This window comes from Mesoplodon densirostris, chromosome 10 (genome assembly GCF_025265405.1).
Source record: "Mesoplodon densirostris isolate mMesDen1 chromosome 10, mMesDen1 primary haplotype, whole genome shotgun sequence".
Classification (NCBI taxonomy): Eukaryota; Metazoa; Chordata; class Mammalia; order Artiodactyla; family Ziphiidae; genus Mesoplodon; species Mesoplodon densirostris.
Genome location: NC_082670.1, coordinates 21,212,057 through 21,232,154, shown reverse-complemented (window position 1 = coordinate 21,232,154; position 20,098 = coordinate 21,212,057). Strand labels below are relative to the sequence as shown.

At 42.1% G+C, this 20,098-nt stretch overlaps 1 protein-coding gene across 3 annotated transcripts in view; it reads right to left on the bottom strand.

Moving 5' to 3' along the window:
• The window catches only part of CARMIL1 (capping protein regulator and myosin 1 linker 1), a 317,490-nt gene that overhangs the window by 12,987 nt on the left and 284,405 nt on the right, over positions 1–20,098 (bottom strand). For all 3 annotated transcript variants that reach the window (XM_060109371.1, XM_060109372.1, XM_060109373.1), the window contains exons 30-33: positions 18,193–18,259; positions 17,750–17,946; positions 9,217–9,329; positions 3,664–4,099 (exon numbers count right to left, since the gene is read on the bottom strand). In XM_060109371.1, coding sequence (XP_059965354.1) covers positions 3,664–4,099; positions 9,217–9,329; positions 17,750–17,946; positions 18,193–18,259 — 813 coding nt within the window. The remainder of the gene's footprint in view (positions 1–3,663; positions 4,100–9,216; positions 9,330–17,749; positions 17,947–18,192; positions 18,260–20,098) is intronic.

Below are 20,098 nucleotides of genomic sequence, written 5' to 3'. Positions count from 1 at the left end.
CCATGGGAGACATGCTGTGTTCTGTGTTTACAATCAGGGCTCTGGGGTCCAAGGTGCGGCCAGTTCCCTCAAGATGCTCCCCATGTACAGAGGGGTGGGGCCAGAGGGAGCCAGTGGGCATGGTAACGTCTCCTGTTTTTCTGATTGAACACCTAGGCGGGCTCTGCAGCCCCTGATGCTCCACGTGATGGGGGCACTGATAACTCTAATTGCTTCCAGGGCCCTCTCCAGATTGGGTTCCACTGATCTAAAAGCAGTGGAAACCTTCCCAACCTCAGTGTACAAAATAGGTAGGAAGGAGCCTGAAATGGGCAGGGTCTTCCCTGCCACTGAGGTAGAAGCACTAGACACACATCTATAGTTTAGGAGACAAGTATAAATAGGTCTGAATTAATTTTTTTTTAATCTGCAGGTGGGAGGAGTTTATGATGGCAAAGACAAGGAAGGTGAGATGGTGAGGGAGGAATCAGCCTCTGCTTTATGGGGCAGGAAGTCCACAAAAGCGTGAGGCATTTAGATACAAAAAAGATATGAAAAAAAAAAGGCTATCGTTTGCTCAATGATACCCGAGAACCCTATTGGCAGAGATGACCCACATCTGCCTCCCGTCTAAAAAAAAAAATAAGAGGGGCGGGTGGACCAGGAGGCACAAAGATTCCTAAGACAGCTCGAGCTTCAGCCTGCCGGTTCCTGCTCAACTCACGCTTCTGACAAACCTAAAAAGCAAATAATCTGCTGCCAGTTCCGAGCTTTAAATTGTTTCCGATGATACAGGAGAGATGATCTGCAACACAGCTGAGATCTGCCTCATTACAAAGCTGTGTCAGGAGGGAGCGGGGAGCATGGCAGGAGTGCAGAGGCATTTCTCAGCGAGCCTATGGAAGTTCCCCTTTCACTAGTGGTGGTTACTGAGGTCTCAGAGGAAGTGTGTACACAAGCACCACAGCGAGAACGGCACGTTATTTGACATCATTATGGAAGAGTGACCCCAAGGAAGGGAAGCCCCGTGTCAGGGGCAGCACGTGGAGGCCTCTGAGCCCGGACGCAGGTCCGCAGGGCCAGGGGCTAGCCATGAACTGCCAGCCGAAACCAGCAGGGGGCGCTTTAGTACCCCCCTCCCCCAGCCGTCTAGAGGCTGGGCCAAACCGGTCCTCAGATGCAGAGATCAGAGTGCCTGACCTAGCCTTTTATAGCTTCTTAGAAGGCAAGGGCGTGGGTATCCAAGCTCAGATAAAAATGATAAAGTGGAGTATTTAAACAGGGCCAGGAATGAAGAGAAGTTAAATTTGTGCCCTGAGCGCCTTGCTTAAGGGGAAACTGCCTTTTAGGCTCATGCAAGTGCAGGGCTGGCATCTGAGAGTAAGGGCCTCCTTAAATTTTATACCCTGGGCGCCTCATTTGCCTACATTTAAAATCTAATCCTAGGAGTTGTTTTCACTTTTTCCTTCCAGGCTTTCTGAGGTAGTTATAAATCCCCAAAATGACTGTGCGGAATGAGGATGAAAATAACCTGATGTCAATTGTCTCTGAGTGCAGGCAGCTGACGAGGTGGCCCCAGAAGAAAAGATGTGGCCGCTAAGCTTTCAATACCTGTTACTCTCCTTTGTTAATAAATAATAAATACCATACTTTCGTTTTCACAGTGCTTTCTGTGAAAATATATGTATTTTTAAATAAATACATATATTAAAAGTAAGTAGTGTAAAGAGAATTACTCCAGAGGAAAGTGAAGGCTATATATATACATACACACATATATATAATATATATATATATATATATATATTTTTTTTTTTTTTTTTTTTGCTGTACGCGGGCTTCTCAGTGCTGTGGCCTCCCCCATTGCGGAGCACAGGCTCCGGACGCACAGGCCCAGTGGCCATGGCTCACGGGCCCAGCCGCTCCGCGGCATGTGGGATCCTCCCAGACCGGGGCACAAACCCGTATCCCCTGCATCGGCAGGCGGACTCTCAACCACTGCGCCACCAGGGAAGCCCCATATATATATATATTTTTGTCATAGTATATTCACTTCTGGTGCTTATGTTGCTAACTTTATAGGGAACACAGTCATGGAATTTTAGGGGAAAATATTCTAAAACTAATTTTCAAAACACGTTCTCATTATTTTATAGTTCTGATAGAACTTAGATAGAACCTTAGACTGGTTCCAATTTTAAATACTAAGGATTTTTATTCTTGTTTTAATAGACACTAGATGGTGCTCAAAGATCATTAGTATAAGTCTTGAACAAATTAAACCGTAAGAATTTTGTCACTTGGAGCCAATTTATCGAATCCAAAGCACCTGGAAAAAAAACCCTCCAACACTTCTCATCTTTCTACCAAAAGGCAGCTATTCATCAATGGAAACAGTGATAAAAATAAACGGCTCATTAGAGAAAACAGCACATCCCTTGTTGTAAGGAAAGTCTATGAAACAGATTAAAATGTAAACATTTCCTTGGGTGTGTGACTCACCGATGATGTGGTCGCAGTGTTCAGAATTCTGACCAGTGAGGCCACAACACGCCTCCCATGTTAACAGAGTGTAGTTTCAGCCCCTCAGCCCTCCTCTGCGGGCTAATGAGTGACTGAGGAGGGATGTGTACCTAGAAAATTGCTAGGTAACAGTGCTGAACTACGGTGAACAGCTGTGAAATCATGCAGGGTGCAGGATTTAAAGAAAAAATAATCAGTTGTTTAGAAGTAATATAAAACAGCCCTGCATGTCCTGGTAAACAGTTAAGCATTTACTTCCTGAAAATCAAGCGTTCACTGGGATGAACTATTTAACTCTGATTCAAATAAAAATCGATGTGCAATTTTCCTTTCATTGGAGAACCCAGTTTTACAAACATAAAAGAGCTCAGGATAGTGCACAGAAACCAAAACCTGGGTTAAACATATCAATCTTAGTGATCACAATAAGGATACAATCCTCAAGTAGCTGCAGGAAAAAATAGAGGTAAAAGGAGAAAAAAAATAAATACACAACTTATATTTTTAAAAGTTCAAAAATAAGTAATGCATTAAGTCAGATTTTGGGGGGACTCAGCAATTTTTAAATGATAAAGTGCTTCTTCATAGCAATAGACAACATATCTCAATGGTCAAGTATTCAATTAATTCTAACAGAATACTTTGACTTTTAAACCTGGAATTTAGCAAGGAACTTTCAGGTTTGGAAAAGGACATAAATTCTGAAATAACTGAAAAATAGATCTCCCTTGATATAACTGGAATCGGGTTTCAATAATTTGCCTCTGTCAGCTTTCCTATCTCCAGTCACCCTCAGGTCTCCATTTGGATTCAACAGACCGTCTTTCCCCAGAGTGGAGCATGTCCCTGGCACAGCTGTCACATGTTTCTGTGACACGCACAGGAGCACCTGAGCAGGTGAGACAAGGCCCGTGGACCTTCAGCCACTGTCTGACCTTCCCAGGCTGAGGCTCTCCGGGAGAGCGTGACCCTCATGCCAGCAGGAGAACATGGGAAGACCAGGCCCTCTGGTCTGTGTTCCGGGTTCTTTAGGAAAAAGTCGTGTTTTCGGATTTTTATTTAACCCACAGGTTATTTTTCTGTACCTGTCTTGCCCATAAAAACCGAGTGGAGACAAAAACGACAAAGGCAACCAAGTCAGAACAGACCCTCCTCCCTTACCTTCAGTGAGCAAGCAGCCTTGGCTTTCATCTCCTGCTTGGCCTTCATCTCCGCCAGCAGCCCGCTGCCCATCATTTGGACCCTGTACCTTCGCCCTCCTTGGGGGCTGCCCTTGCTGTCACTCCGGTCCACCTTCCCCACGTCTTCCCCTTGACTTTCTTCTAGGGAGTCAGGTGTTTTGATCTCCTCTACCCGATCAGCACTGCCATTGTGCTCGGCTGGCTTCGTGTCCTTCCTGGGGGTGTCCACAGCTGGACTTCTGACTCCTGCCTTTGGAGAGGAGAGTTCTTCTGTCATCAAGACTGTTGGTGACCGCTCAGGTTTGGTCCGGGGTTTGATTAAGTTGAGAAAGCCACTTTTCCGAAAGTCTCGCTTTTTCTTCTCGTCTCCTCCTTCACTGAGCTCATGGGACTCTGAGCCTCTTGCTGACCCTCTCCTGTGATTCGAAAGAACAAATCCTGTTGGGTTTACTGTAATTAAAGCTCCAGCAAGAATCAGTCAAAATAGAAATAGGGAGATTGCTGCTTATACGGCAACCATTCTGAAGCATTTAAAAAAAAGTTGACTTCGGAAATAGAAAGGAATGTTGAATATCATCATATCCACACAAATCAACAATGGGAATCTGATGTGACTGGGAGGACTGAGAGCACAGGTGAGTTTATGTTTAAATGCTCTAGAGAACTTCCAGAAAAGGGGGCTCCACCCAAGACATAGGTGGGTGACGACGGACTGCCTTATTTAATTAGGCGGGCACTGGAAAGGGCCAGATTTCCCCTTAAGCCCTTAAAATCCTTCCATGGTCATTAGATAACATCTGAAACTCCGCCCTAAGTGCTCAAACCAAGATCCGGATCCCTGCTTAAATGTAACACCACTGAAAGAGGCAACAACATGAAAAAGCAGACAGTTAAGCTTTGGTAGAGGTTTGTCAGGAAATGAATGGGGAGAAAGTGTAAATGATGTGGGTTGAGTGGGAGGTATCATCACTGCCTTTCACTTAAAGCTGGAAGGATGAATGAATAACCCGTTTGGCTCCCGAGTCCCCGGGAAAATCCCAATAAGGGATTGGAAAAAAAAAAAAAAAAAAAAAAAAAAAGGCATAAGCCCCAGAGGGGAGAAAAGGCAAAAACAACAGTTCAGAAGCCAAAATAGTTAGGAGTGAAAACTGACTTAATCTGGGAAAGCTGACCTCTAAAGCATTAGTAGGGGAGGCCCTGAAGCAAATGGATTTTAGGTGAAGGGGAGCAGAACGTGCCACCCCAAAACATGCCTCTTTGGCACAGGATTATTTGAGGCTGATTATTTTTTAAGGAACAGCAGACACAGGAGAAGCTCTGAAAACAGAGTAGTTACCCTTTTGTAAGAGAAATTTACATTTCTAAGGAAAATCTCCATTTGTAAGGGTGTATTCCTTTCAGTACCAGGAAAAGTAGAATCACTAAATCCCTAGAAATTTATCCGTGGAGAAGGCAAGGACTTAAACCTGCATAACGACCTACCCTTGTTTATCTGGTTCAGGATAACCTCCCCAAACAGTCCCCAACCCCATCTTTCTTCTTTCTTTAGCTGAAGGTGGTATTTAAGGTGGTAGTGTGGGCCATTTCAGGGAATTACTGTTTTCCTTAGGATCTCCCATGTATACAGGGGGTATACATGTTAATAAACTCCATAAACAAGAATAATAGAAAAATGTGATAGCATAAGTGGAAGACTCAAGGTTGGAAGACAGGAAATTGCACAGAAAGTTGATGGGGGGAGGCTAAGAAAAAGAATGAAGAAATAGAAGAGAAACAGTTAAAAAAAAACTAGTGGATTAATAGAGGAAACAATAAGGGGAGCTTAAGAAAAAGAATATAGAGAAAAAGGAAGCAAAGAAATTATAAAAGAAATAATTCACGAAAAACTCCAGAACCAAAGAATATAAATTCCCAGATTGAAATGGCTCATTAGTGCCTAGCAAATGGGTTTCAACAAAACAAAATCAAAAAACCCACACAGAGGATATCATCATAAAATGTCAATATACCAGGAGCAGAAAGAAGATCCCAAATGCTTCCTGAGAAGAGGGAAAAAAAGAACAAGCCACAAACAAAGGATCAAGGCTCAAGATGACACTGGATTCTTAGAGCAACACTAGAAGCTTGAGGATACTGGGAACAGGTTTTCAAAATTCTAAAGAAAAATGGATTCCAATCTCGAGTTCTATACCTAGTCACACTATTAAGCAAAATGCAAGACATACGCATTTCAGAAACTCACTTCCCGTGCTTCCTTTCTCAGCAAGCAAACCGAGGAGGTGCTGCACCAAACAAGAGAGTGAAGTAATAAGGAAGACGACGACCGGGCCAAAGGAAACAGGAAAGACACAGGAATGAGCGAGGGGAGGCCCCCAGCAGACAGCGAAGGGACATCCCAGGAGGACAGCAGGGGACGAGGCCTACAGGTCACCCTGGGGCGATCAGAGAGCAGTGAAGGATGTGCCCAGGAAGATGAAACTGAGAAGACTTGAGGAAATATATACCTTTACTGGAGACTTAGGAGATAGGAATACAGAAAACTAAGCAAATGCAAAAGGAGACAATTGTTAACTCCAGGGAAAATAAAAAGTTGTATAGCAGATGAACCTATTTGCAAAGCAGAAATAGAGACACAGACATAGAGAACAAACGTATGGACACCATGGAGGTTGGGGGGGATGAATTGGGAGATTGGGATTGATGTATATACACACTACTATGTATAAAATAGATAACTAATGAGAACCTACTGCCTAGCACAGGGAACTCTACTCAGTGCTCTGTGGTGACCTAAATGGGAAGGAAATCCAAAAAGGAGGGGATATATGTACACGTATAGCTGATTCACTCTGCTGTGTACAACATTGTAGAGCAACTATACCCCAATAAAAATTTTTTAAAAAAGAGTTGTATAGGAAAGGAAATGTAATCATACCATACTGTATAACTCAGCTGTGAATATTTACATGCTTATAATGAAGTAAACATTAAACACTGATGTAACCAACAGTTATGACATAACTAAATAAGATGGCAGGAAGAGGAAAAGTGTGTGTGTGTGTGTTTGTGTGTGTATGTATGTGTGTGTGTGTGTGTGAGAGTTTGCCTGCATGCGTTTGGTGGATAGAAGGGTCAGACTGTATAAGAGCTAAAGTATCATCCTCTATATAGTAAGAAGCCACCAGTTATGGTTACTATTTAAAACTGAAAAATAAAAAATAGCAACAACAAAAAAGAAATATGGAAGCAAAATCAAAAGTAAACAGCTAAAGGAACAGGAATTAATTGCCTCTGGGGAAAAGGGAAAGAAACAGCCCCCCGCCTTTTTTTGTTAATAAAAAGCCTTGAAGAACATCTGACATTTTAAACTATGAGGAGCATGTGCAACTTTGATTTTCAAACTTCCTTCATACAACTTGATGGTCTGACCTATGCCTAGACCTCTACGTAACAAACTGACAATGATCTGGTTTTATATAACAAAATAAAACAAATCACAACTTTTAGTAGATTCCATCATTATTTGACAAAAATTGATGTACCTAGTTCTATGTGTGCACTTGGACATGAAGAGAATCCTCCTAGAGCAGTATCTTTGTAGAAAGTGGGTGTTACACCTTATAAAGTTTGCCCAACTTTCATTCAGAGCCTATTAAAGAAGGAGGCAGCTTTAAGGGCAGAGGACACCACACTGGCGGTGACACCACAGATGATCTAGATCTAACAAGCACAGATCTCTCCACTAACTCAGTTTCCAAAGTTTGGGAAGAGGAGAGCCTGCAATTTTATCTGTTTATACAGATACAGGCCAAAGACTGTCTTGATTCATTAAACCAATAGTGACTGAGGGCAGATGATACATTATGGGCTGTATCAGACACTGAAGTTATAATGAACAATAAGACCCAGGCATTGTTTGTAAAGAACAGCATCCTTTGGGAAGAAAAGACTTGAAAGCCAGTCATTAAGAAGGATTTTCCCGTTTGGCTCAGTTTATGTTGGTATTGCTTGAATCTTTTGCGCTGAGAATATGTCTATCTATTCCCCACGCTGTAAAAAAAGTAAAACCCAAACAAACTCTGGAAGGATTATGTTGCCCTAACAGATGTGTGCAGAGGATGAAAAAAAAAATGGGGGGGGGGGTTTGACTCAGCACTAGAGAAACAGCAATTAATTTGGGGGGTTGGGGGGTGGGAGGTGGGGGAGGAATGGTCAGGGCTTTCCCCTGACTAGAATAAATGACATTTATTTTGAATAAATGACATTTACATTGGATCTTGAAGGAGAGGAGAATAGGATTTTCCCTAGTACGCCAAGCTTCAAGTGTCAAAGAAGACAAATAATTGGGTCCTAAAGCTTATAACATTAGGTAAGTTATACTGCTATGGACACAAAAATTTAACTTATTCCCACCTTACCATCCTGCTAAGGCAAGATAAGGCACATCAATCTATAGAACGGACTAGCTTCTTCCTTCCCGGTGCCTGGCCTGTTCACCCTCAGCTTATCAGGATGGTTAAATTTGTTCTTGAATTTGATATCTCAAGGTGAAGAATACTTCACAGACACAAATCCATATTCAGAGTGTACTTGGGGATGGATCTGCATATAGTTGGGGATTAAGTAACTTGGTACAAGTCATGCTTAAAGGCTGGAGTGTTTCAAGTTAAGCTCTTAATAAAAGTACTATTGAATTGTCTTCTAAGGAAACTCCATGTTGTTAATAAGAAAATACAGAGAAAACTTTTTAGAGGCTAACTCTGAAGGCTCTTCACTAATTCTGTTGTCATTTTGACACTGTTTGTTAAAGCTGTGCCATTTAGCAATGACATAGGGCCCCCAGATACATCAAATTATGGACGTGAGGAATTTTAAAATACAGCTGACCCTTGAACAACAAGGGGGTTAATTCACAAATAACTTAGAGTAGGTCCTCCGTATCCGAGTTTGTCCACATCCACAGATCAACCAACCACAGCCTGTGCAGCACTGTAGTATTTACTGTTGAAAAAAATCCACAAATAAGTGGACCCGTGCTGTTTAAACCTGCGTTGTTCAAGGGTCCACTGTAAGTAATTTCAGCCTGCCAATGCCCACTGTCCTAGATATACCCAGGTGAATGTGATGATGCCCTAAAAAAATACCTTGGGGAGGTACATTTTTTGGTCTGATTTAGAAGAGTACAATGGTCCTTCAACTCGAGCGTGCCTCAGTATACCCTGGAGGGCTTATTAAAACACTGGCTGTTGGGCCCCACCTCTAGCTTCTGATTCAGTAGGTCTGGGGTAGAGGTTTGAGAACTTGCATTTCTAATAAGTTCCCAGTTGATAGTGATGTTGCTGACCTGAAGATCACATTTGCAAACCACCAGAACAGTAAATCCCCTGCAAAATGTACTTATATGAAATGTACATGAAATACATTTCATACTTACATGAAATAAGAGCCTTCCTACATACTAAGTTTACTTGTAATTGTTAGTAATTTAAATATGAATTAAACAGTATGATTAGTGAAATGACTCTGAACTCACTTGGAATCCATTTTGGTCACCTTCTTGGTGAAAAATTCATCTACACCTTCATCCACTCTCCCCATAAGACCATTCTGTTCACCATCTTGGGAGACTAGGCTGGTAGCACAGCCCTGCAAACCAAACAGGTGTGATATTAATTTACATTCAACTTAATTCGGCAAACATGTATTGCTAGATTCAAGGCACTGTGATAAAGGCCATGGGAAGGACAAGACTGACTGACATAGGGCCCTTATATTCTACTGGAATAGGAGTCACATTACAACTGTAACAAGGGTAGAAAGAAACAAAAGTGGGAAATGCACTATAAACACAAAGCCTCCTGGAGGGTTAAGTCTGACAGCTGTCTCAGAAGCAGCCTGGAACCTAGCAGGCTATGAAGAGTCATGTGTTCCTGAAGCAGAGGAAGGCGTTGCAGGCATATTGGTAAGGGAAGAGAGAATGCATGAGAAAATGATACATACACTAAGTTTTGAGAACAGTAATAACTCCGGTGGCCAGGGCCTGAGGTTTAGGGATAGAGTTAACTGCTGAGTATTAACCCTAGCAGATACTAAAAATGGCCACTCCATCACCCCACCACCATCACCACCTGCTTTCTTTCTTGCTTGCTGGAAGGACCCTGATTTCAAGATGGAATACTTATCTGAACAAGTCAAATACATGAATCGCCTTGTCTGTGACTGGTAGGCATGGGCATGTGATACAGGTCTGGTCAGTGAGTTACAAGAGGGCTCATGGGCAGGTTTTCCTGCAGAGGAAGGGATGCATTTTTTTCTGCATGGTTGTGGGAGAGAGGATGTGATGTCTGAGCTGCAGCAGCCACCTGGAGTTCAAGAGGAAGCAAACCTGAGGACAAAATCCACCATGCTGAGGATAAAAGAGCAGAACAGGGGAAACCACCTGGGTGCTTATGCTGTGCTAAATAAACCAGTCCTGGATCCCGAGACTTCTGGATTTCTTGTTAAGTAAGAAAATAAGTATTTCTCATGATTTAAGTCATTTTTAATTCAGTATCTCTCATTATCTCTAGTTGAATGAATACTTCCCAACTAATAATAATACAAGGACTGACAGTGAACAACCTTGAATCCTATGCTAAAAAGTGCGGAATTTACTTTGTAGGTGAGAGGGAGCCTCAAAGAAATGCCATGGCCCAACCTGTATTTTGGTCAGATGATTCTGGGGCAGCATGAAGGATATACTGGAGAAGCCAGGGATTATAACTAGGGAAATCTGTTCAGGAACACAAACGAAAGACTTCTGTGATTGTTTAGTCTAATCTGGAGGAGATGAGGGACTAAGTACTAGGGAAATGAGAAGAGAAAGAAAGACATTGCCTAAGATGAGGTTGAAGTTTCCAGGCTGGGTGAATGGGAGCATCATTCTAGGGAATATAGGTCAAAGATTCAACCTGGGGAAGAAGATGATGAGTCCAATTTCAGGCAGTGTTATCTGAGGTGCTGTGGAAATCCAGGGGCAGGTGTCGAAAGCTTGAGTCTCAGGACAGAAGCTGGTGAGAAGGTATATGGAAATTATTCATCAATCTAGTTTTTCTCTTTGAATGGACAACTCATAGTGAACTCAGTAACATGCTTGGTTTGTGTCTGCAATAGTGTATTAATATTTCACACAGATAGGTTGTGGGCCATTGAGAAAGGACATGTATCTTGCCCATTCTGTTGGGCAGAGGACAAATTCCCATGTGGTTGCGATATCTGGGCGGGATGTCTTGCCACAGAGCAGTGGGAAAGTTCCTTCCTGTAATCTTGATTTGCAAGTCTCAAGTTGCCTCTGGGGGAAACTGGCTCTTGTCTGCACAGGCACTGTTTAAAGAAAAGACCCATCATTTGCTTTAAACAATTATTCACTAGCAACGTCCATTATAAAAATGAGCTGTGTGTTTGAGTTCACATTTGTGAAATGCTGAAAAGTGAGCAGATAATAGGTAATAGACCAAGAACCCTGTGAAATGTAAATAATGAAAACAATTAGACCTCTCATCTGAATGGCGCTTTATAGTGGAGCAAGGCTTTCTTGTGAATTGCAAGAGAGCAGAGAATCAGCCAAGTTCGAGAATTCAGTTATGGAGAGAAAGCAGCTCACTGAATAACTTTTGTTTTAATTACAAAAGACAAAGTAGCACAGAACTTAATTGGATCGTCATTTTTCCTTTTGTAAAAGAATGGAATCTCTACAGTAATAATAGCTCCCTAAGTTTGTACAGTGCTCAATAGTTTACTATTTCATCTTCACACCTACCCTTTGAACTGCAAAGGAAAGATAGCATTATCCTAGGTTTTGGTTAGTAGATCAAACCATGGCTCAGAGGGTGAGGGGTGCCCACACAGGTCACCTGACTGATGGATGAGAAGGATGTGACCCCAGGACATGTGGTCCTAACATGGGGCTTCCTTCCAGGGCACCCTCGTTTGCCCTCAGAGGCTGCCTCTCAAATTCCTCTTCCCATTTGAGGGGGAAAAAAAAGTTTTACTAATATAATTTCTCCTTTCAGCCCTTTTCTTTTTTGCCTGCTTTGAAACAATTCACAGCTAGCATAAAAGGTCTCTGGGGACATGAAGAACAATCAATGGATTTCAGAGATGGAGGCACACAGGGCTCAACAAAGCAATATGGTTTCCTGTCCTGTAGGACAGGCCAGTTTTTAGGGCTGGACAGGACCTTGGAGACCCCACCCACCACCCCAGGTCCAACCCTGTCATTTTAGAGATAAAGAGACTGGGAGTAGAGAGATTAAGAGAAGTCCAGGATCACTGGGAGACCTTGAGCGAGATGCAGCTTAAAGTGCATCTGTTAAAAGCAAGAGGTGTCAGCAGCCTGTAAGAAGAGCAGCAGAGAAGCTGAAGACTAAAATGACATGCGGTTTGTCAGGAGAGTTCAAAACCAAACACACATGCTGTTTTAGCTCAATATCCAGCAAAAGGAAAGGAAAGGACATACAGACATCGGAAGTTCTCAAAATTCCATTTGATTTTGGTCTTTAATGTCAAGGAGAATAAATTTCAGACTAAAAAGGGGAGCGGAGCTATTGCAAAGGGAGAGCAGAAGCCTTAGCCCTGAGCTAGTTGGAACCAACTGCACCTGTGCTCAGAAGCAGGCTTTTGCAAATAAAATCAGAAATTGCTGTTGTTGGTATCTGAGAAATAAAGAAGGTAGATTTCACCTCTGGTGTATAAGTAAATGCTAACAAGATAATTTGTGAATGCTTAGAAGATAAGCCGGTGATTATGAAGACTAAAGACAATCAGACCACCCTCCATTCTCCTCTTCCTGGATTATTAAGATGAATGCACCAGGGCAGCACGGTAGGGGGTGCACCTGGATTTTGACAAGGCAGCTGCCAAATCTCTCATATCTCCACAGGCCAGGGGGGAGAGAGTTGGGCAGGAAGGAAGGACAATTAGGTACATTAGGGACTCTGAGCAAAAAACACCCGAAGAGTGCTAATTAGTGAGTTGAATAATCTTGAAATTTTACATGCATACATTAGACAGTAAGAAACATGGAAAATTAAGAGCCAAGCAATCAAGCCAGGAAAAAAGGAATCCAAGAGGAAGTAAAAGAAACAAAATATAATAAAAAAAATAAGGCAAAAATTAATGAACTTGAGAGGACTAGTAAAGCTAATTCTTTGAAAAAGACTAGTTGCCTAAGATGATGTTGCAAAATTAGGAGGGAGGAATTAAGATATATTAGAAATGGAAAAATGGGACGCAGCTATTGATACAGAAGAGATTAAAAATGCAAAAGAATTTCTAAAAACAACTAAATGAACTATTAGACTAAGTGGGCAATATCCTAGAAAAAGAGGAATTACCAACGTGGTCTCAAGGAGAATTAGGTAATCTGAATAGATCGGATGAAATAAAATTCGTATTTTATGGCAAGATGAGAAAAATTTAAACTTAAAATTTTTCTCTGCCCATTTGGACCTCCCTCCCTCCCTCCCCTTTAGAGTCTCTATTGTGCATTCTGCCTTAACCGGACCTCCTTAGGCGATAACCTTCCTTTTTAATCTTGTTAGGGGTCAGGATGACCCACTTCTCACTTTGTTCATTCAGGTCTGGATTGTGTAAACTGTCAGTACACCATTTGACGTATAACCCTTTGTCTCAAAAACTTATATAACTGTGTTTCGACCTCTAACAGGCAGGAAAGTCCTCAGAGCTTTCTGAAAAACTGTCTCCGGGGTTATAATCCTCAAGTTGGATGAAATAAAATTTTCCATTCCTTTCTTAGATTGACTATTAATCTTTTTCACCAACAGATCTATAACAAAAGAAATCAAATCCCTAGTTTAAAAAAATTGACATATCAGCATGACATGCACACAGACAGCACATCAGGCCCAGGTGGCTTCCCAGGAGAGGAACACAAAATCTATAATATTTGCAAACTGTTCCAGAGACTAGGAAAGGAGAGAAAGCATTCCAACTATGTTATGAAGATAGTTGTAATATAGTGATTTACAGTAAGAAATACATATTTGGTCTTCATCCCCATTTCTGGCACAGAGCTCCTAAATGCTTGGAATTTCCTAACTAATGAGAGCCATAAAGGTGTTCTGGTTATGTTAATGAGGTGACTTTGAAACCTACCTAAAAATGGGGGCTGATAGCCAGGAGACCCAACCACGTGATTAGAGGGTTTGAATTTTCAGCCCCACCCCCTGCACTTTAGTGAGCTGATAGGGCCCAGAAGTGCAATCAATCACCAATGGCCAGTGATTCACTCAATTATGACTGTGTAATGAAGTCTCCATAAAACCCCCAAAGGACAAGGTTCGGAGAGCTTCTGGGTTGGTGAACACGTGGAGATGCAGGGAGTGTGATGTGCTGGGAGAGGGCATGGAAGCTGCATGCCCCTTCTTGCATATCTTTCCCTAAGCACCTCCTCCATCTGGCTGTTCCTGAGTTATATCCTTATATAATAAACTAGTAATCCAGTAAGTAATGTCTGGGTTCCGTGAGCTGCTATAACAAATACATCAAACCCAGGAAGGATTGTGGGAACCTTTGATTTATAGCCAGTTGGTCAGTATGGGTAACAACTGCCAACTAAAGATTGTTGCTTGCCATGTGGCTCTACAAGAATCAAGCCATTAGCCACTGCAGTCGATGACCTTCAACACACCCAAAAGGAGTTCAGGGTGCAGATCAGGAATGAGGCCCTCTGTGCTCTGGGAAAATTGGCAGAACAGGCCTTCAGATAGTTAAATATTTTCAAGAGAAAATTTTATGAACCCCATTTCTCACATCTTCCCATACTTAGAAAAGCACTACAGTCATTAAGATATCTGTGCCCCGTGACCAGCAGCAACCTTCTACCAAGATATGTGCTTGACTGCACATACCCGTTCTCCAAAATCACACATATGCTGACCTTGCCCCCACCTCTTTGAGCAGTTCCTCAGAGTCTTTGGAGAGGCTGGCTCCCAGGCCATAGTCCTCAGTAAGTCCCCAAATAAAACTGAAACTCACAGCTCTCACATTGCATGCTTTTATTTCAGTTGACAGTATCCTTTATAATAAACCAGTAATAGTAAGTAAAGTGTCCTCTTGAGTATTCTGAGCCATTCTAGCAAATTATCTAACCTAAGGAGGGGGGCATGGGAACCTCCCATGAAGTCGGTCAGTCAGAAGTACAGGAGGCGACCTGAGACTGGTATCTGAAGTGAGGGTACCACTGAGCCCTTCACCTGAGGGGTCAGAATTGAATTAAATTGTGGGACACCCAGTTGTCCAGAGTTGAAGAATTAGCAGGTGTAGGGGGAAGAAAACCACACATTTGGTATTAGAAATGCTGAAAGTAAAAACAGCCTCCATACCTTGGCTTTGAGAGTTCTGACATCCAGAAAAGCTCATTAGGGGCATTAAGGGTCAAGGACAAGCTCTAGAAAAGCGAAGATCCATTTAGGGTGGACTAAGGCTACTCAATCCACCAAAACAAAACCAAAATGATAATATTAAATGACTGCTGCTACTAAATACTGCAGCCTTCTCACCCTCCACTGGAAAATGCGGACAGTGGGGCCGGTGCGGCAGCTGCACAGAGGTGTTCAATGTGAGAGCACTTTGAAAATCACAAGCTCTGTGAAACCATTAGGCAGCATATTTTCACTGTGAAACCAAGGGAGAACAAGCTGTGCACGTTTCTCAGGCTACCAAGCCTCTGGGAAGATCTATTTAGACCCAGGGCCATAATCCATTATCCTAGGACATACCCTTGTGCTACAGAGTCCCTAGGATGGAGCAGCCTGGGGTTTGCCAACCCTGTGAGTCTGAGCTTTTCTGAGGACAAGGTTGAAGTCGCTCTAGAATAGACCTAAGTACACTCCTCCACCAAGACTCTGTCACAGCTTTCTTCCCTTCTTTCTCGTTTTTCAAATGGGTAAAGAAAAAAAGGACACAACGTTCTCTTTCCCTGGGTCAGTGACTTAATCAAGGGGAACCTTAAACCATCATGTCACATACAAGCTATACTGCTAATGACCCTCCACAGGGAAAGAGCCAGAGGAACCATTTATTCAGTAACCATGTAGAATCTGGAGTGTGGGATGCTGTCTTTTTCCCCATCTGAAAGGCCTTTCCCTTATTTAAAAAAGAAAAAAGTTTATTCCTCAAAGAATATGTAACAGTGCAATAAAATATTAAAATCAAGTAAGTTGGAAAAGAAAACAATTTACTAAATATTTTTTCTTTTGTTTTTTTTGAAACCATGTCAAGATATTCAGAATCAAATAAGAGAAATCAACCAAATACACCCAACCTGGATCTGGAATGAGCAAATGACTGACCATGCAGATAACTGGTTGTGACTTTTATCCATCTACGACTCCAGTCATCCACCTATCATCCAGTGAGTATTAAACGCGTGCTACATTGTATTGAATTCATACTAAGCGCTCAGTATACAACCAAGGATGATAAACCACACACCTTCCTACACAGAGCTTATACACAAGGAGGAAAGCGTGCCTGTACGGTGAGGGCTGTAACAGGGTAAAAGCCAGGCACTGGGGGAGCAGGGCCTCCATGGAAGGTTGCTCAGGCTGTGCACTGTGCACTGTGCACAACTAGTGTGGGAGAACAACCTTCCTTGGAGTCGTGCACCCCCAGCCATGTGGGAGAACAGAGGTAGAGACAGGGAGGGCTTCCTGGGAGAAGTCTTGCCTCAGTGGAGGTCTGCAAAATGAGTAGTTATCCACCTAGGAGCTAAGGGTAGGGGGATGGAGGGGTGGGGGCGGTGGGGAGAGAGGAAGCAATGACAAAAAGGCTGCATCACTGGAGGCCTGAAACAGGATGAGAGTGAGGGATGCAGGGATGATGAGGAGAAAGGAAGAAGGTGACGAGCAAATAGGGATGGCACTGGGGAGCTGGTGTTCAGGATCATATCCAGGTTTCTAGCTTGTTGACTGGTGATGCTCCTTGTGATATAGAGAAAGATAGGCTCCCAGTTTTGAATTTGTTGAACCTGAGGTGCTCCGGGACTTTAAAGTCCAGGAGGCAGGTGAATATCTGAATATGGAGCTCAACAGAGGAGGGAGGAGTCAACAACAGGGAAACTGAAACCACGGGCTTGGATGACATCACCGAGACAAATAATACACTCAAAGGCCAGGCAGAGGAAAACTGAAAAGGCATCGCTGGAGAGGTGAATAGGAAAGAAAAGAGAGTGATGACTCAGAGGCCCACAGAAGGATGGAGCTTTCTGGGTCAAGTAACCGCTGAGATGTCAAGTAGGCTGACAGCTGACAAGTGTCCACAGGATTAGGTTAGGAGTGACCTTGGCAGGGTAGTTTCAGAGGTGGGTAGGTACAGAATGAAGATTTTGGTGGGTTGCAGAGTGACAGGAAGGTGAGGGAGAAAGACCACAGGCAAAGACAAACTTTTTCAAGAAGTCTGACTGCAAAGGAGAGAAAAGACACTAACCAAAGAGAGACATGGGGTCAATTGCATTAAGGCTCCTTATAGCGCAAACAATTCAGTCCTCTCCTGAGTAGAGAGCAGGATGCTGAGAAGCATGCCGCCTGCATGGTTCTCCCAGGTACGGCCTCTCCTCCACCACTCAGCTTGTGGGTTATCAAAAGCCAGGGCACCAGAGCAGGTCAGAACACGGAGGTGGGGGAGTATATGGGTGCAGTCCAAAATCAAATGCAAACAATTTTTAATCACAAATCAATTCTTTGATACTTATTCTCCATCTTTTCACACCTGGACACTAAAATTCTATAGGTGTAGCATTTTTATCTCACCCACGTGACTGATATTTTTCTAACAACTTCCAAGGGGCAACTCTGTTCTAAAGAGTTGAAAACGTTACAGTGTTGTCTTTTCCAAAATTGTTGAGCAGCAAATGAGACATTTTATGTGAATATCACACACACGTAGAGGTTCTATTCTCCTTAACTACAAGCTTTCAGGTATGCAACACGCTTTTATAAGACTCTCCAGGTTTCCCTGGAGGAGGACAGGGTGAGGGAGAGATGGGGCCCCTCCAGCCCACCTACCGCCGCGTGCGTGGATTGCTGCTTCTTAATCCGTTTTGGTCTTAACTTGGTAAAGTGCTCCAGCTTCTTTCCTTCCTCGGACGGCAAGTCAGAGATAAACCCTGAGCTCTGCCTCTCTTGTCTGATGGATGGGAAAGGCGGGTCTTCGATGTGAATTGGCACTTCTTCCAGGGCTTTGTCAAGATCAAATTCCATTTCTAAAACAAAGCAAAGCCCCAGGTTGAAGCTTACTGCATAGAGATGGATTTTTAAAGTTCCTAGAAGTAATTTTAAGTCTATCACTGAATAGCAAACACTCATTCACAAATCACTTAATTCTCTTTCTCAATATTTACTCACTTAGAGCATCCCTAAGAAATATCCTTGAAGTGGTCCGAGGTTCTTGCTGAGGGGTGTTTCACAGTTATAAGGCAACGACTGGCATTAGCAAAATACTCACTTACCAAATGCCCTGGAAACAGGCCGCAGCATTCGGCTATGGATAGTCTTCCTTTTGGATTTAGGAGTCATCTAGCAATAAAATAAAGAAAGTACTTAGGCATTCCCGGAAAACTTAACTTTCAAAGTCTAGAAACATTGCTGGGGGGGGGTAATATTTGGGATCAATTGTTTTACGCTCAGTATTTACTTCTTCAGAGGATGGTTAGTAACAGCTGACAGCCAGACTGAAGGGGCTAAGCCAAGACATTTCTAAATGCTTACCACTTTCTCAAATGATACAGCCAACTTCTTTCCCCAGCCCTATTCAGTTAAATTCTACTTTTATAGCTAAAAGGAACAATGAACGATATAGGATTTAGCTCTAACCTGCACACGAGGATGTTAAAACAGATGTAAGGAATAAGAAAGAAAGACTGTAAAAATCAGTCACTAAAAATTGAAAACACAATTATTCACTGTTCATTATCACAGCAACATCAATATAAGCAACACCAAACTCCTTTTTGTCATCTTAATGATTTAAGCAGTTTAACTGTTTTCACATTTCTGCCACAAAAATTTTGATCTTTACATTATGAGCAAAGACCATAGACCAAAGTCCAAAGAAAAAAGTTGCCATGATTTAGAAGTCTATCTGCTGTCACTTCTCAGTAAGACATCTTTGATCCTTCTTTTCCTTTTAAAAAAGGAGACCAAAACCCAAACCATGGCCAAAACTTCTTAGAGCATTTTCCTAGCATTGGTGTCAACTGTTGATTATGTTAAGTCAAACCTTAAGGAAGACATTAGCTTCTCCCTCAACACAATAACTCGTGTCAAAGCTGGAGGGAACCTTTGTCATCACCTCCACAAATTGCAAGGAAGAAACTGAGTCATGGAGATGATAAGGACTACCACTCAAGTCAAGGGGAGCAGGGCCAGGGACAGAGCCAGTTATTAAGGTCAGCCCAGCATCCCTCCTGCCTCACCACTTGTGATCAATAAACGGATGGATTTTAGGGGTGTTAACTGCTTTGATACTGGAAACTGGTATTCATGTAAACTAAGATATAACATAACTAACAGAACTTAGTTTGTAGACTTTCATTTCACTTAATTGGTTGTCATCTAAAGCTTTCTCCAAAAAAAAAAAAAATCCACAGGTTGATAACAAGGTTCAAAGAATAAATTATTTCATATTGACCTTTAAAGCAAACAGCTTTACAGTTTTGACAATCTTATGTCATTTTTAACAATAATATCCTTTTGCTATTATTTATTATTGAGAGAAAAAGGAGATTAAAAATGGTGAGCAATAGAATTTAAATCCAGACTGGTCTTCCTGAACATAATGAAACTTGCTGATTTGGTTCTTTCAAGGTTTTTTAAAGGCAGACAATCAGAGGAAAATCTTTTTATAAAGCATCGGGCTTTGCAGGTTCAATAAAAATACAACCAATCCAGTGCAACTGGAAAGGAATCCAGTTTCAAGACAGTTTGCCCCAAAACAGGCCTTACAGTTGGTTGAAGGTGGTGTGACTGGTCTATTCATAAGTGAAACCTCTAAAAATAATTTTCAAGGAGGCACAAACTATCAAAATATATGCTGTGTTTGGTCATGAAAACTCCTTCAGTATTGTATCCACCTTGTGCACAACCTTGATAGGTAAAAGGATTAAGAAGTAGCTTGGGATATAATTTCCAGCCAATTCATTTAGATAGTCATTAAATAGGAAAGAAGTTTAAAAATGCATAGAATGAAGATGTCTTCCAAAATTTTTTCCTGTGACTCCTGATTAGATTTTATAAGAAAAAATGTTTGTGGGCAAAAATAATCTGGGTCAAGTTTCCCTATTTAGCCTTTATAATGAATACCAAATGCATGTTAAAACATATGACAATAATGACATTTCAACTATATTATAATTT